This window comes from Oryza glaberrima, chromosome 4 (genome assembly GCF_000147395.1).
Source record: "Oryza glaberrima chromosome 4, OglaRS2, whole genome shotgun sequence".
NCBI classification, from domain to species: Eukaryota; Viridiplantae; Streptophyta; class Magnoliopsida; order Poales; family Poaceae; genus Oryza; species Oryza glaberrima.
In genome coordinates, this window is record NC_068329.1 from 4,898,389 (window position 1) to 4,914,023 (window position 15,635).

The window sequence follows — 15,635 nt, forward strand, 5'->3', positions numbered from 1 at the left end:
TGGAAGGTTCTGTACTAGTGAGCGGAAATTGCTCGTATTCCTTTCCTAGGTTTTGTGCAGCCGCTGCTAAACTAGAGAGAGGGATTGGGAATTTTTGCCATTGATTGTTCTTGCATTTCCATGTTATGCCATTGATTGGGAATTTCTTGCATTTCATTGCAAGGAATTGAGGGGGTAATAGATCCACTTGTTTGTAGGTCGAGTGAATCGACCTATCATAGCATGTGGTTTCACGAATTCATGGTGGAAGGTGTGTTGCACGGGCAATGTGTTGTTCATCCAGTTCATGGGATTCCATGCTGTATATGGATCATACAGGAATATGACTCTTAAATTTATTCAATTTTGGAGGTGGCATCGGATTTAATTAATTTGATTCATTTGATTGTTTACAGTAGGATGGATGGCTACAGTGTGATAAATAGTATAAATTAATTTGGAAAATATATGCCATTTGGCATCCGATATGATACTATCTAGAACATATATGAACCAAACATATATAACTCACCACATTAAATGCATTATATTAAACATTAGCTGTCTAGTACGCCATGTGGGTTGTCCCTCAAAGGTATAAACACACACTATTTACTAAAAACCGCAGCTATTAATACGCCAGCTAAACATCCTGTTCTGCACATACCCAAACAAGTGCAAAGTTGAGAGAGGTAGAGAAAGAGAGGGAGGGAGCAGAGGAGGGCGAAAGAGAGAGGGGGAATGGAGGAGAGGAGAGAGAAAGAGAGAGAGGGAGAGGGAGAGGGAGTGGAGGAGGGGAGAGAGAGGGGGGAGAGGGCGAGGGAGGGAGGGCAGGAGAATGGAGAGAGTTCTTTGATCTTGGTTTAACCATGGGCAAGTCACCATCTTTTGGGATCTTAGATGACAACGATTGTGATGAGGTCGAATCCTCGGAGGAAGCAACAAAGAATTTGCAAAGTGTCGACGATGATGTCGATGACCGACCAGGTTGGCTTCCAGATGGCTGGATAATGGTGGTCTATCGTGGTGATGATGGCACCATCTACCAGGTATTAATATCTATAGATAGCCATCTATTTCTTTTGTAGAACTTAAAATTTACCGTTTGTTCTACAAGATTTTTGTTGCAATGTTAATTTTCTTTGTCTTTGTACAGTATTACATATGTCCCGTGTGCGGAAGCACTTTCACAATGAAGTCAGAGGTGCTGCATTATCTTTTCTCAGAGATGGATCAGCGCTTCATGGAATCAAAGAACTGTGCTGTAGGCTGCATCCTTATGGTGAGTTATATATATGACCATATCATTCAACATTTTATTTGTGTTTACAATTAGTACATCTGAGTTCTACCATGATTTATGTAGAGGACACATGAATGGCTTCCAAAGGGCTGGCTGGTCGAGATTAGAGCCGGTGGAGACAACATGGACAAGATGTACAAGGTAGCTTTTGATTGTATTCCATATTAACTCTATGCTAGTTTGTCTATGTCTACCAGTAGTGCTCAAGTGTGAATTTATTATGAAAAATTCAACTGTTGAATGCAACGTTACTAGGAGGTTAAAAATAATATGAAAAAACTATTTTTGTAAATGTCTCCCTTGTATTGCTCAAGTGGTCCCTAAGGTAAATTGCCTATGCAATACGCCAGTAGGGCGTAGTCCACAGATCGCTTCAGCACAGATAAGCTTGGTGCTAAATTGAGGACCTACCTTTTACATATTATAAATTTGTTTATTCCAATATATTGTAACGAAGCAAAAGATAAATTTCATAGCCACTACAATACAGAATACAGGGTACCCCATCTGTTGAACCTACAGAGTTTATTGGTTAGCAATGAGGGGATGCCATCTTCTACTGTTGGTTAACAATTTAGTAGTTGTTAAGTCACTTGTAATGGTTGAACTGTGCCATAAGAGTGTATCACCATCAACTGATTACTCTGATCTTATGAATCATTACTGATGAGGATGATCAACGAAGAGATACTGCAAAACATGTGCACATGTAGGGTTTGCTCACCATCTTTACCATGTTGGCTGCTCATCTGCAATGATATTATTGGAAGAGCTTGAGGCTGCTCCCCCAAGTGAGTGAATCTGATCATCTTTTTTCCTGTTTCGCAGTTCTATGTCTACCCACCACATAGAGTTCGACTGTTCTCAAAAGATGATGTACTACTCTACATTAAAGAAATGAAGATTTCTGGGTTTGATACAGATGGACAATGCAACACAAGTACTCAAGAGAATGTATGTTTCTTGTTGGAACTATTTCACTTATTTGAATAATAATTACTCCTTCTTTCTTAAAATGTATCAACACAGTACAGTATTAAACATCCTCAAGTACTATAAATCTAGTCATGGAGTCTGTCTAGATTTGTAGTAGTAGGATATGTCTAATTAAGTACTAGGTTACTATATCTTGGGATAAAGGGAGTATCTATTAGATGATTTCTCACTTTGCAGAACTAACGTTTGGGTAGTTTCCTGAATGACAGTATTGTTGATTGATTTGTAGATTCTTGCAATTCTGGAATTTAACCCTAAAGGGCTGCCACAAGGATGGGTGAAAGAAGTGGTCTTTGGAAAGACAAATACCGGCGGAATTAGAAGAGACCGGGTATGTGATTGCAGTTAATCATTATTATTCACTTTGAAAGTACTTGGATTTTTCACATTGTCTTTTGCAGCACTACACCGATCCCATTAAAAATTATGTATTCCATACCATGAGGTCTGCCGCACTCTACGTGGAAACAGGGAAAGTAACAATACGTGCCTTTGTTCAAAAGACAAGTGTCCAGGAGGTGTACTCTTTTGAAAAGTTCACACATTTGGTAATTGTTCTTCAAAATTTCTCACACTTCATGCTTGTTTTACTTTGGATAAAATAAATCACACAATTCAATGTAGTTATAAGGAACAACCATGTTTATATCTGTAGATATTCTGAAAAATGTATTAGTTCTAAGCCATCTACTTTAAAATGGTATATCTAGGACACACACCTAACTATAGTTGCTCCCTATCATGATGTTGCTACGAGAACTGCCAATAAAATCCTTATACATTATGCTGCATCCACGTGTTCTTACAAGGCGCTTTACCATATGTTTCACATGGCAGCATGAAAGCTTACAGAAAAGACTAAACTTAGGAAGGACGAACCAGTTGCGCACACGATCATCAAAACTCGAAAAGCTAGCACTGAAAGAAGAGATACTTAGTGATGAGCAAGGTTCATCTAGCGGTAAGTTAGTTCCTAAGGAACAAAAGTTTATCAGGTTTCTTGTGTTAAATTAGTTTCCAGACTTACTTGGTTCTTATAATGCTTTCTTCAGGTTGTGCTATCCAGTACAATTTTACCACAATAATATGATTCAAACTCTATGTTATAATTAATATAGCCCAAAAATAAGACAGAGTAATCCTAGCTAGAAGACCAATATCTTTTTAGGGGAAAATTTTGCTATAAGCTCTGATAACTGATTAAATAGTGCACCTAAGAAGCAATCTGTATGACCCCAATTACTTCCATGCAATTAAACTCTACATTTTGGCTAATATTTTCAATTTTCCATACAAAGTAGTACTATTAAATTACACCGTTACACCATTAGTTTATTTAATTTTTCAATTTATTTACAATTAGATCTAGTATTCCAAATATTTACAAAAAGGAGACTCATGGGGGTGTGATGGTTGCCTGTACCATCGTAGTAAGATAATTTAAAAATTGTCATGTAACATTAGTTTCTCAATCATTTGACTTCCTTAAACATTGCACAAAGTAATAATACACTAAATATTTTACCACCTTTAGCATGGTGGAAAGTCACAGTTATAAGAAGCTATGGCAGAAACAAAAAGGAGGCAATGACTAGTTGTCTATAGACATGGTCACTTGGGTTTTGTTTGCTATGACTTGTACTGGTGGCTCTGAGACACCTCTTTCCTTCTTTTTTTTTCAAGCATGGGTTTATTTAGAGTTTTATTGTTTGCACCCTTAGCAATAATTGATATTATACTTTGCAAAAGAAAACGAGACTCACACATCATGAGAGCTCGATAGGCGATAAGGTAGTGCTACAGTAAACCATCTCTCTCGACCCTCTACCCCATCGATTCTAGAGGCTCGCTGCTGACAACAGCCAGAACAGGTCTGGGTATCCTTTAGCTTTGGGTTTAGTGTTTTTAGGTTTCCTATGCCGGGCGTCTGGTACTATTTTGGATCTGCTGATGTCTCCATGCTGGGGAGGGGTGGCAGCTCTACTAGGGATGGATTGCTGGTGGTCTGGGCAGTTGTGGTTGGAGGGAGTTTCTTTGGTGGCTGTGCTCGTGGTGGCAGCTGTGGGTGGAGTTGGCCACAAGGCGCTTGAGGCAGTGCGGACGACAGCAGTTACTGGTAGAAGCTAGGTCTGCTAGCTCGTGCTGCTAGAGGCCTGGAATTACAGTCTTGGCTCAATCGACTTCTTTGGTCTCCCTGTCCCCTTCTTCATACTCCACGCCAAAATGTTCTCCCCTTGTCCAGTCCTCGTGGCGATGCTTGCCCAGTGCGGCAGCTTCAGCAAGGTTGTGGTTTGCTTGCTGGACGACCCCCTTGTCTGGTGGCTTACTTGGCGGCAGTGGCCATTGTTCACGAGGGCAGCGAGTTTGGAGAAGTGAGCATTGTTCCTCATTGTGTCGGTTGTCTTATGTGACCATTCAAGCAAAGGTGGCTCTTGTCTTTGCTTTGCTGGCTGGTTTGGCAACAACGATCTAAGGTCATGGGGGCAGCTGTGAAGCATTTCCAAGTCTTCCTTTCCTCTAACTCCACTGCTATGTTTTTTTTTTTGAAGAGAACATAGCAGGAGAGGCCCCCACTGTTAGATTAATTTTATTAATAGAATTAAAAAATTACAAAGAGATTAAAACAGACGGATCCAGTTCCTGACTAAATCTTGATCTTGTGCAGCAAAAGAAGCAAATCTCCCTTAAGAAGTTGCTTCCAGGAAGAGAACAAAGTCAATTTATCCTCAAAAATGGCCTATGTTCAGCCTAGCAATCCATGTCGGTCTAGTGAGGCAGAAGTTTACTAACCACCATCCTACGGCTTTCAGGATTCAGGTTGGCTGGACATCAAAGATGTCTCTTGATTCCGTTGATTACAGCAGTATCTGTGCTAGGTCCTCCATTCAGGTTGAACGCAGTCTGCCCATGCGGCTTTTGTTGTTAGGTTCGCAGTTAGTGCTGCTCAGATATATCGAGAAACTGTGCAGTAATCTGTTATTGAGTCCGGAGAAGCCTACTTGAAATCTACGACTTAAGGGGAAAAAAACATCAAATTGTGCCGCTCTAGTGGAGGCTGCCGAAGGGGATGCTAGATTATCAAGCAGTCTGCGCATGCTTGCAGCATAGGCATCTGAATGTGGATGTAGTCATCCCGTCAATGCCGCTGCCCCCTGTCAATCTTATCCTTTTCTGCTGCCATATGTTTTCAGTTGCAGCATTGTTATAGGTAGCGCACTCACCCTTTCACATGAAAAGGATGGTTTTGCTCTGTATGATGCTTTCCTCCAGGCAATGTACCAGGGATTTATTCCCTTAACTCTATCTTTAATAAATTTCTTATGTTTTTAGAAAAAAAATATATGTTGCCTCTCCCACCTTTGGCGATTCCTAACATTCTTTTATTTCTTTCCATAGCTGAAGATGGCGACTCTGACTATTCAGCTACACTAAAGGAGGCGAGACAAAAGAAGGCCAATCGCATGAAGACTTCTCTAAAAGGCAAAGAAGTAATGGCCTCAACCTCTGTCGTCCTAGAGGGAGGCCCCCAAAACGAGGAAATGCAAGAAAGTGAACAAGTTGCATTGCAAAAAACAAGCATCACTATTATACCAAAGTGGCCAAGTGGGAGGGTGCCAAAAATCAGAACTAGCTCAAACTAAAGAAATCATCAAAGGAAGTGTGTTGTGTCTTTACAAATCATTTTCCATTAAATGGTGAACTTGTTAATCATTCTCTATGAAAAAAAAATGTGGCAGACATATTTTGAACTAACTTGACCCAAACAGTTTGATGGTTAATGTATGCTTGTTTAATTCCGTTGTCCAAATTATCAATATCAATTTTTTGAATTGGAATTCACAATGCTGGTTAATTTATACTTGTGACGTAAAGATTATTTTTGAAAATCAGACTTTATGGCTACGTTTTTTCTAAAAGAAATCATAGCAAGGAAGTCCACTGCTGTTAAATAGACTTTCATTAATGAAAGAAACAAGTATAGGAAAAAAGAAAAAAATACAACAATTTAATCTAGCTCAAAACTACATCCTTATCTCTCTTGTTCAAGTCGTCTCCAAGAAAACAAGGAAGGATGAGTATGTTCAAAAATAAAACAATTCCTTTGCTTCCAAATGTTCCATGCCCCAAATAAGAATTTCTCCATAAATTAATGACCATGGTATCTATCTCTGGCATCCACCATCATGCTATCCAGTGTCAAAGAGGTATCCCAAAACAATACCTAAGACATTCTATCATCTCACCGAGAAAGGGCATTGGAAAAGATGATTAAGATCTTCCAAGGATTGAGATGAACAAAGCACAAATATATGCCCATGTATCATTTTCATGTGACAAGCTTACCTACCTCTTCAGGCAAAACTGACTAAGACTTAAACTCAAGATAAGCTTCTTGATACAGGGGCAGGTAAAAATTATCTTCCACCTGAATTGAAAGAAAATTGTAAACTAAGATCTTTTCGTTCAAAGCAAAAGAAGACAGACTTGGCATACGGATAGAAAGAGGAGAAACATCATTCCAAACATCATTCCAAAAAGAGCATGAAACTCCATCTCCTTAAACATCTGGCAATGCCTCTAAAAAAATCCATCAAATTACAAACATCCTTCCACCAAAAGACCCCTTGTCGATAATAAGAGGCCAAATAAGATTGACCCAAGGCAAATTCTTTCGATTATAGAACTTGTCCAGATACTTCAGAAGGAGAGCTTGGTTCTGAATTGTAAGATTGATAACCCTAGACCCTCTTTTGTCTTAGGTTTCAAACCTTGTCCCACGCTGCCAATGACTTCTTATTGGAATTTACATCAGAACCTCTCTCGAGACAGTGCATTAGTGGTGTGAGATTAACTATTTACTAAAATCTCAACGGTTTGAACCTTTTCTTCCACCATTTTTCCTGAAATAATATATATATTTGTCAAGTGAAATAACTGTACCATTTGTATATCTATTGTCTCAGTACACAAAATGCATGTTCAGTGCAATTCTAGAATATAGTGTTGTGACCGCACCATTGGTGCTCAAGAATGTAAAAGAGAAATTAATGTGAGATTATGTACTGAATGAATGTGAGCATCGGATAAACCATTCTGTATGTTATATACAATGATATATGTAAATTCCAATATAATAAGGTTTTAACATAATGTCCTATATAACTAATTTGGCTTTCTTCAAAATAAACTGTGTACCTCATGTCATGGGATTTGGGCCGGACGTCCTAGGTCCATTGGATAGGATTAGGGTTTTTTAGGATTAGATAAGGTTTGTTAGGATTAGATTAAGGAGTCCCCCATTTATATAAGGAGGGATCCTATCCAAGGTCAATTAGGCATTAGATCAAGAATTATCTTAGTGCCCATCGGCCTGCCTTCTTAGTGCGACGGAGAGCGTCGCGCCGTTTAGGTTCAGGACCGTTCCTTGTTATTTCATCTACTATAATCCAATCTATCCCCATTCATCCCGATTCTTCTTCACATAATCCTTGCTCGTGACAACTTGGTATCAGAGCCTCGGTTCCGTGCCCATGGGTGCCGAGATCGCTGCGGTTCCCAGCATTAGCGAAGGTCTCGCCGAGATCTCGAAGAAGATGGTGAACTTGGCGGCGCAACTCCGGGCCTTGGCGGCTCAATCAACCTAGCCGACGGCTTTCCTTGAGGAGGCCGAACCATTATACCGGCATGCGGTGGCCTTGCGTCCGCGAGGGCATGTCTTCAAGCAACACAGATGGTAGCAACACTCGGCGGTGACGCTGCAACCACGCGGGGGCGGCGTGACTCGTGGTGAGGCGCTCATGTTTCCTCTTCCGGCGGCGCCAAGTCCGAGAGTGGCAGCGCAACCTCAACCTTGCCGCTGGGACTGGCGATGGCGCCGTCGCCATTGGCGCCCTCAACGGTGGCGAAGACGACGGCGACACAACACGACTTGGGTGTCCGGTTCTCAGGCGCGATTTCCAGGCGATGTGATGCGGTTTCCGCAGTTGGTGGCGCAAATTCTGGCGACGGTTGGAGCAAAAGCCAGGCGGCGTGCGTGCGGCTCGAGTCGCGAGCGCGACGGGTGGGCGTGGCACTCGTGCGTCGCTATGGCGCAGATCACGCCGGGTCTGCGCGCTGGTTTGCGAAGCTCACGGCTCGATCACGGCTTCATCGCTCCTGGTGGCGTGGCCTCGTGAAGGAAAAGAGGGTAGGGTTTTTGTTCTCTTCCAGTTGGGCTGCCTAGTCTGGTATGGGTGGTTTCCACGTTGGCCCATGAAGCACAGATGGTTCTTCCTCATGTTTTGGGCTATCCGAGTAAACAGCCTTCTTTGTTGTTGGGCTGGGCAAGTGAGTAGGGCTGTCTATAACAGTATTAGTTCTTTTGTTTTCTATAACAAGCCGAGATGTAAAAGGCTTGCGAGTCTTCGTTTTGGTTATGGTATTTCATTTGAGTCTAGCAGGGTGTGCTGCAGCTCGAGGACGAGCTGCTTAAAAAGGGGGGAGTAATGTCATGGGCTTTGGGCCGGACGTCCTAGGTCCATTGGATAGGATTAGGGTTTTTTAGGATTAGATAAGGTTAGTTAGGATTAGATTAAGGAGTCCTCCATTTATATAAGGAGGAATCCTATCCCAGGTCAATTAGGCATTAGATCAAGATTTATCTTAGTGCCCATCGGCCTACCTTCTCAGTGCGACGGAGAGCGTCGCGCCGTTTAGGTTCAGGACCGTTTCTTGTTATTTCATCTACTATAATCCAATCTATCCCCATTCATCCCGATTCTTCTTCACATAATCCTTGCTCGTGACACTCAGTACCTCACAGAAATAGGTATGAAGTGTATTTAGTTTTGCTAAACCCAGTTTCATTTTATCAAATTAATTGATCGTCATAAAGTGTACTGAATTCTCTTGTTGCACAATTTGAACAGTTTATTTTTCTCAAGATATCAACCACTGTCTCCAAAATTGGTGTAAAAACGGTGAAACATTATAACTTCCTGGAAGAAGAAAAACATGCTATTGGTTGCAACAGCGATTTTGATACTTATTCCTTGCATAATGTAATGACTCTGTTAGAATATAATAGGAACTGTTCATTTAACTGAACAGCCCTCTCTACTGCAAGTCTGCAACTATTTTACAGAGTGTTCTGTAGAGCATTAGAGCACTTTCTGACCGAGTAAACAGCATGACCAGATAATACTATGTACACAATATTACAGTTCCAGATGGCTTCCAGAATTATGTCGATGAAACTATATGAGCTGTATTATTCATCGCTAATCAATCAAAGTATTTATCAGATCATTAAAAGAAGACTATCAACATGTCCTGAAATGGCAATTTCATCAAGATGTAATAGAGTTTGCATTATAGAAACTGAGATACAACAAAAATTCATGCAGCGAAATAACACTTAGCTTGCATTAAGAAGTTTGCATAAATAATGCATACCTTAACCAAAAAGCTTGTGCGTTCGGATTTCATCTAATTCAGAATGTTAAAAAGAAGCACCACCTCATTGAACAGACATCAGATGAAAGGCGAAGCATTCACGGCATAACTATCCAGCAATGGAAAGAATGCATGTTGAACAAGGCTTGGTTTCAGCTTCAGTCCAGTAGTAAAGAGGCCATCACCATAATGTTGGAAACTCGCCAACAAGTTGCCCTCAGTGTCAATGTAAAATAGCCATCGATCACAGCTAACCAGCACAAGCACATCCCCCTCCTGGGATAAGACCATCGCACTCCAATGATAAGCCCCACCAAGCATCCCCCTGATCTCTGGAACAGGCAATTCCACCTGGTACTTGAGAGACCAGATCTCTCTCTTATAATCCTGCAGTACCCAGATATCTACAGTTGTGCATCCATCATTAGAGCAGTACATGCCGAGCTTACCATCCATGTCAAACAGATTCCCGCTATCCAATGAGCACTTCATCCTGTCAGATGGAGCGCGCATCCATCAGAACGACTCGGCTGTGGTGTCAAACACCAAAATCATATCCTGGGACCTCTGGTACCAATGCAGGCTACCATGGAGCACAACAGTTGCGCCGCTCGCCGACGTCTCCGGCCACCCGATACACCTCGGGACGTCGCTGGAGCCCAATGTGTATACATAGCAGGTATTCCTATCGCCAGGAATCAGATGTTCACTCATCAGCTCCTGATTTCGGTATAGTAGCAGGCGGTAGTCCCCAGTAGGGGGATGCTTGTAGAACCCCATGACCATGAAGCCACAAAGCAGGTGGAGCGCACCGAATTGACGCGTGATTGGGTTGCAGATGAACCACCAGATTCCACCGATGGAGAGCAAGAGGAGGCCATCGCAGGAGGCATCAGCGCTCATCATGTAGCAGGTGTCATCGAGCTGGGCGACGGGCTGGAGCCGGGCTGCAGCGGCGCGGCGGTCGAGCGAAACGATGCCTAGGAGGAACTCCTCGTTGCACTTGTATCTGTCGACGAGGGGGAGGGAGGGCTGGTGGCGGTGGTGGGTGAGGAGGAAGTCGCCGGTGGAGGTGAGACGGCGCCATGCGCGGCACACCTGGCGGCAGCGGAGGAGGGGTTTGGGGGGAAGCCGTACCAGGATCTCCCAGACGACGATCTCCTCCGGGAGGCCGCGACGGCGCGGCGGCAGCCCAGTTCTCGCAGCCTTCACCATGGTCTCCGAATCGCCGGACGGACGCCGCAGGGAGTTTTCGCGGCGGCGGAGGGAGCGGTGTCGGCGGCGGACCTGTGTATCTTTTTTTTTTTCCTATTGCCGGCAGGATTTTCACTGGGCCTGCCTTTGCCCTTGGGCTTAGCATCTGCCATAACAAGAGCCCATTTACAGGATTTTAAAAAAGAATAAGTTCATCTGAGTTCCCTTAACTTATCAACGAATCCGATTTTCGTGCTTCGACCAGAAAACCAGATACAACGGGTCCCTCAAATGTCAAAACCAGTACAGATGAGGTCCCTACATGGCTAATCTGACTTGTCTTCATCTGATGTGGCAATAACGTGGCGCTTACATGGTAATTCGATCCAAGAAAATAATAAACTTCGAGCATGTCAGTTTCACACATAAATTAATAAAAAATGGTGGGACGCACATGGGCCCCACAAGTCCCTCTCGGTTCTCCCTCTTCTTCCTTTCGGCTCTCCCTCATCCTCGCTATGGAGCGGTGGCAGGAGCATGACAGCAGAGCGGCGGCGGGGCGGAGGGGTGGGCGGAGCGGTAGGGCGGCGGTGGCGGCAAGCCGCTGGCGGAACAGAGGGGCGGGCAGAGCAGCGACGGTAGGCAGGGCGACGTCGACGAGAAGTAGCTCCTGCTCCATGTCAAGCGTGCATGGGGTGACCCCGCAGCGCTCTCGTCGTGGATGGACGTGATGCCGCACTGCCGCTGGATGTACGTGTCCTGCGATGGCAGCGACACCGGCAGTGTCATGTCACTGTCCCTCCCCAACGTCGCCATCACCGGCACCGTCCCCAACGAACTCACTGGGCCAATATTGGAGGTAGGTCTGCGACAACTTCATTATCACAGGGGATTTAGGGAGAGAGGAGGAAGAAGAGGCGGGTAAGAATGACATGTGGGGCCCACGTGCGTCCCACTATTTTTAATATTTTCCAAATCAATTTGACACGTAAACGCCACGTCATTGCCTTGTCATGTGAAAACTGAGTCAAAATAGCCATGTAGGCGCCACGTCAGGAAAACCGCCGTCCAAACCGCCATGGGACCCATATTGCATCGGTTTTGACAGTTGAGAGACCCGTTGTATCTGGTTTTCTGATTGAAGGACGAAAATCGGATTCGCTGACAAGTTAAGGACATCAGATGAACTTATTCCTTTAATCGATTTAATCGGTAGTTTATTCGATTCCCACGTGAAAATTGAATTTTGTAGGACTAAGAGGAGTTAGCCTTGCAGAGGAGAAAATCAAATTTGAGATCAATTTAGGAAATCCTAGAAAATCCACAACTTTGCCTCTCTTCCTTTTATTTTTTTCCTCCACCTCTTCCTCCCAATTCCTTGGCTTGTGTCCTTTCTGTTCCCTCTCTGCTCTTCCTGCCATCCGGTCGTTGGCTGCAGCAGCAATCCCATGGGAGCAGCTGGTCAGCACACACAACAGTAGGAGAAATTGGAATCCAACACACAGCAGCAAAAATCCGATCAAGGAAACAAAAATCAAACCTGCTGCTCTACAATCAGCCACCACCAGGAGTAGGAGCAGGCCGACAGGAAGGGGCCGCAGCCCGCGTCCTGCGGCTGCGTGGCAGCAGCGACGGCAGCAGCGTCGACGGTGCGCAGCATCGATTGGGGTCATGGCGGCTATGGCTTGCAGTGGCTGGAAATTTATCGATCTCTTCCTCTTTTTTTTTCTCTTTCAGTTAAAAAATAGAGGAGCTCCAACGAAGATCGAACGCTCCATTAATTCGATCACCAAGAGATAATTTGGACTCCGATTGCCATAAACTTATAGTCTACTCGCACTACTCGACAAGCTCTATGCATCCAGGGCTTCTGATCACCTATTCGAACAATGGGTTAAATAAAATTTTGCGTGTTTGTTCTAATATTTCCCGAAATACACTAATTCGAAACTCAGGGTATTACATAAACACAATGAATCTACCATTTAGAGTTGCTAGAAAGAACTCAGTCTAGATCTCTTACTCGTAATAATAGGTCTAAATCTCTTCAGTAGGACGAAAACATTAGACTAGAACGAGAACACTGCAGGGTCAGGGGTTCTCCATCTTAGGGCATAGTAACAAACAAATTGTTATAGAAATTAACGTGCAATTCAATTTCCACCCCTGCATACTTTGTGCTTAGTTTTGAAAATTCTAGTAGAAAATAATACTATGAGATAAGCTTTAAGATCCTTCTCAGAGCATGACATGTTAAATAGTTGCTATCTAGAAACAATTGATTTTATAACTGAACAAGCGTTTTGAGAGGGTCTATCATCTCATAGAAACGTTTTTCTCCAAATTCTTACATGCCTGCGTGATCACCAGCCAATCTGTTAAAGTTGTAGCCTAACTGAACAAAGCATGATCAAGGGACTATTTTGAAATGGCTGAGGCGCTGAGCTCACCGGAGCGCTCGAGGAGTGGAAGCAATACAATTGACTACTATATGACTCGTTGCTCCAGATAAGATGTTTTGTCAGTTTGTCTAACTTTGAGTGCAGGGTTAATTCAATGAACGCTGCTATACGTACGATCCCAGCGTCCGACTGATGTCCGACTCTGTTACGACATCAGCAGCACATATCATATTCTATTAACAAAGTGAGACATTTATCGTCTGAGTGACCGAGCCTTTCATTGTGGTTGTGGTCGTACACGGTAGCCGGACAACAAGGACGTATATAGACCATTTTTCTAATTGAATTCATGTCATTCCAACTTTACCTAATTAGAAAATATCACTATTATTCGTAATGTCGGCTCGGTGCCATTGGCATTTTGTCAAATTTAAACCATGCCATTATATACGTAGGTATTGACGGGGTAATCTATGTCACATGAAGTAATTTTTTTTACGTGAAACAGAAGGGGAGACTCCTACTGTGCTATATATATATATGTACATATATATATATACATATACATATATATATATATATATACATATATATATATATATATGTATATAAAAGGAAAATGCAGATTTACACTCGGGTTCACATGTACCTACAATCTACACCGTTGATGTGTTTCAAGATTCGTGCTGCAAAATGTAACTAACCTTAACCAAATGAATGCTTACTATAGGTAGAAAAGATTAGGATTAGGTTGGTTCACAATATGTATAACATGTATGTTGCATTTTTTACCAAATAATTTTTTTCAATAATAATCATATATGACATTTATATATCTAGTGCATTGTATTTCTCTAACCCTTATTTTCTTTATAACATGATATTTAGTCAAAACGAGAAAACAATATATTTACTATATCACCAAATTATCATCTTGCAAAAATGATACTTCCGAAATGATATATATCCTACCATCAAAAACTACATAAACAAGGTAATTTGTATAAACAAGGTAAACTACATAAACAAGTTTTGCATACAAATACAAAAATTACATAAACAAGGCATTTTACACTTGTAAAAAATAGTATAACGTAAACATCATCCATGCTACATTTTGTTAGCACCTAATATACTTGCCCTAAGATTCGTGCAAGCTACATATAGGGTGTAGATTATGGATACATGTGAACTCGCGTGCAAAAATCCAATATATATATATATATATATATATATATATATATATATATATATATATATATATATATATATATCATGAAGTAATCATGAGTATCCAAATAAACAACTCGAAACCGACTCCAAACAGAAGTTAGCTAGTCAGACCATCAGGATGACCAATCCGACCGCCACCAATACTTCGGTTTGATAGGTGCATACTGCCCAGCTCCATTAAGCCAAAACTTGTTCATCGTCGGAAATACTATTCACCGCAACCCAACCAACCTGACCGGTACATGCACCCCAGTCAGACCAGGCTATCCAAACACAAAGACATCACTTTGCCAATTATCATCAAATATAAAACTAATCATCTCATAAAGCCAATTGCTCATCACAAAATAATAGCCAAAAACACACTTTATTTTCACATGTTCAATAAATAAAAACAGACATAATTTGATGGGACAGCCCCTCGCCCCCCCCCCCCCAACCCCCTCTTATTATTAACTACTGTTAAACCACATAGTTCAGCCAACAATTTTAACGAAACAATGACACCCATATATACTACACTAAGAGAACCTTAGCTACAAATTTCAGGAGTACAGAATCATTGTACATAGTACTCTGCTCTTTCTACGGTAGCATCGTAAACAAAAGGAGAGCTATTAGGAAGATGTAAAGATAACTTGCATCGTGCTAGACAATTAATTACAATTGAAAACAATCATTGCGGCACCGCCAAATTGACCAACATAAATCAATAGCTCCAATTACAATCATATTTTTCATGGACTTAGGTACTCTTATAAACAAATTAACAAAAATATTTATGTTATTACAAGGTGGGGGACATTAAAAGCAAAGAACACATATCTCCAAACAAAACGAAGAACAATACACCTAAAGAAAAGATGTTGGATTGTCTCTTCTGCATAACGGAAAGAAACAATAATGTTTATCTACCCCCAATTTTTTTAGCCAGTTTATCCTTCGTTTTGATTACTTTGTTATTAAGGAACCAATTGATTTTTAATAAACCTTTAAATCTCATATAATCCACTTGCCAATCCTAACACTGGAGTTCATGGTTGCGATATATAGAGAGCTAACTGAAAATTATCCATTTTTTTGAAGCGACCATT

The 15,635-nt window shown here is 41.9% G+C and overlaps 1 protein-coding gene and 1 pseudogene across 1 annotated transcript; one reads left to right on the forward strand and one right to left on the reverse strand.

Moving 5' to 3' along the window:
• Positions 1 to 848: 848 nt before the first annotated feature.
• On the forward strand, positions 849 to 6,011 carry LOC127770233 (uncharacterized). Its single transcript, XM_052295898.1, has 8 exons — positions 849 to 1,028; positions 1,136 to 1,261; positions 1,346 to 1,423; positions 2,111 to 2,236; positions 2,508 to 2,609; positions 2,680 to 2,826; positions 3,116 to 3,239; positions 5,675 to 6,011. The coding sequence occupies exons 1-8, from the start codon at positions 849 to 851 to the stop codon at positions 5,917 to 5,919; spliced, it is 1,128 nt and encodes a 375-aa protein (XP_052151858.1). The 3' UTR covers positions 5,920 to 6,011.
• Positions 6,012 to 9,711: 3,700 nt separating this feature from the next.
• On the reverse strand, positions 9,712 to 11,025 carry LOC127771417 (F-box protein At5g49610-like; annotated as a pseudogene).
• Between the last annotated feature and the right edge of the window lie 4,610 nt (positions 11,026 to 15,635).

Bases quoted from the DNA above. Each gene is read 5' to 3' on its own strand.
- LOC127770233 (XM_052295898.1), top strand. From the start codon at position 849: ATGGGCAAGTCACCATCTTTTGGGATCTTAGATGACAACGATTGTGAT. The intron at 1,424-2,110 runs GTAGCTTTTGAT...CCTGTTTCGCAG, and splicing joins ACATGGACAAGATGTACAAG to TTCTATGTCTACCCACCACA. The intron at 2,237-2,507 runs GTATGTTTCTTG...ATTGATTTGTAG, and splicing joins ACACAAGTACTCAAGAGAAT to ATTCTTGCAATTCTGGAATT.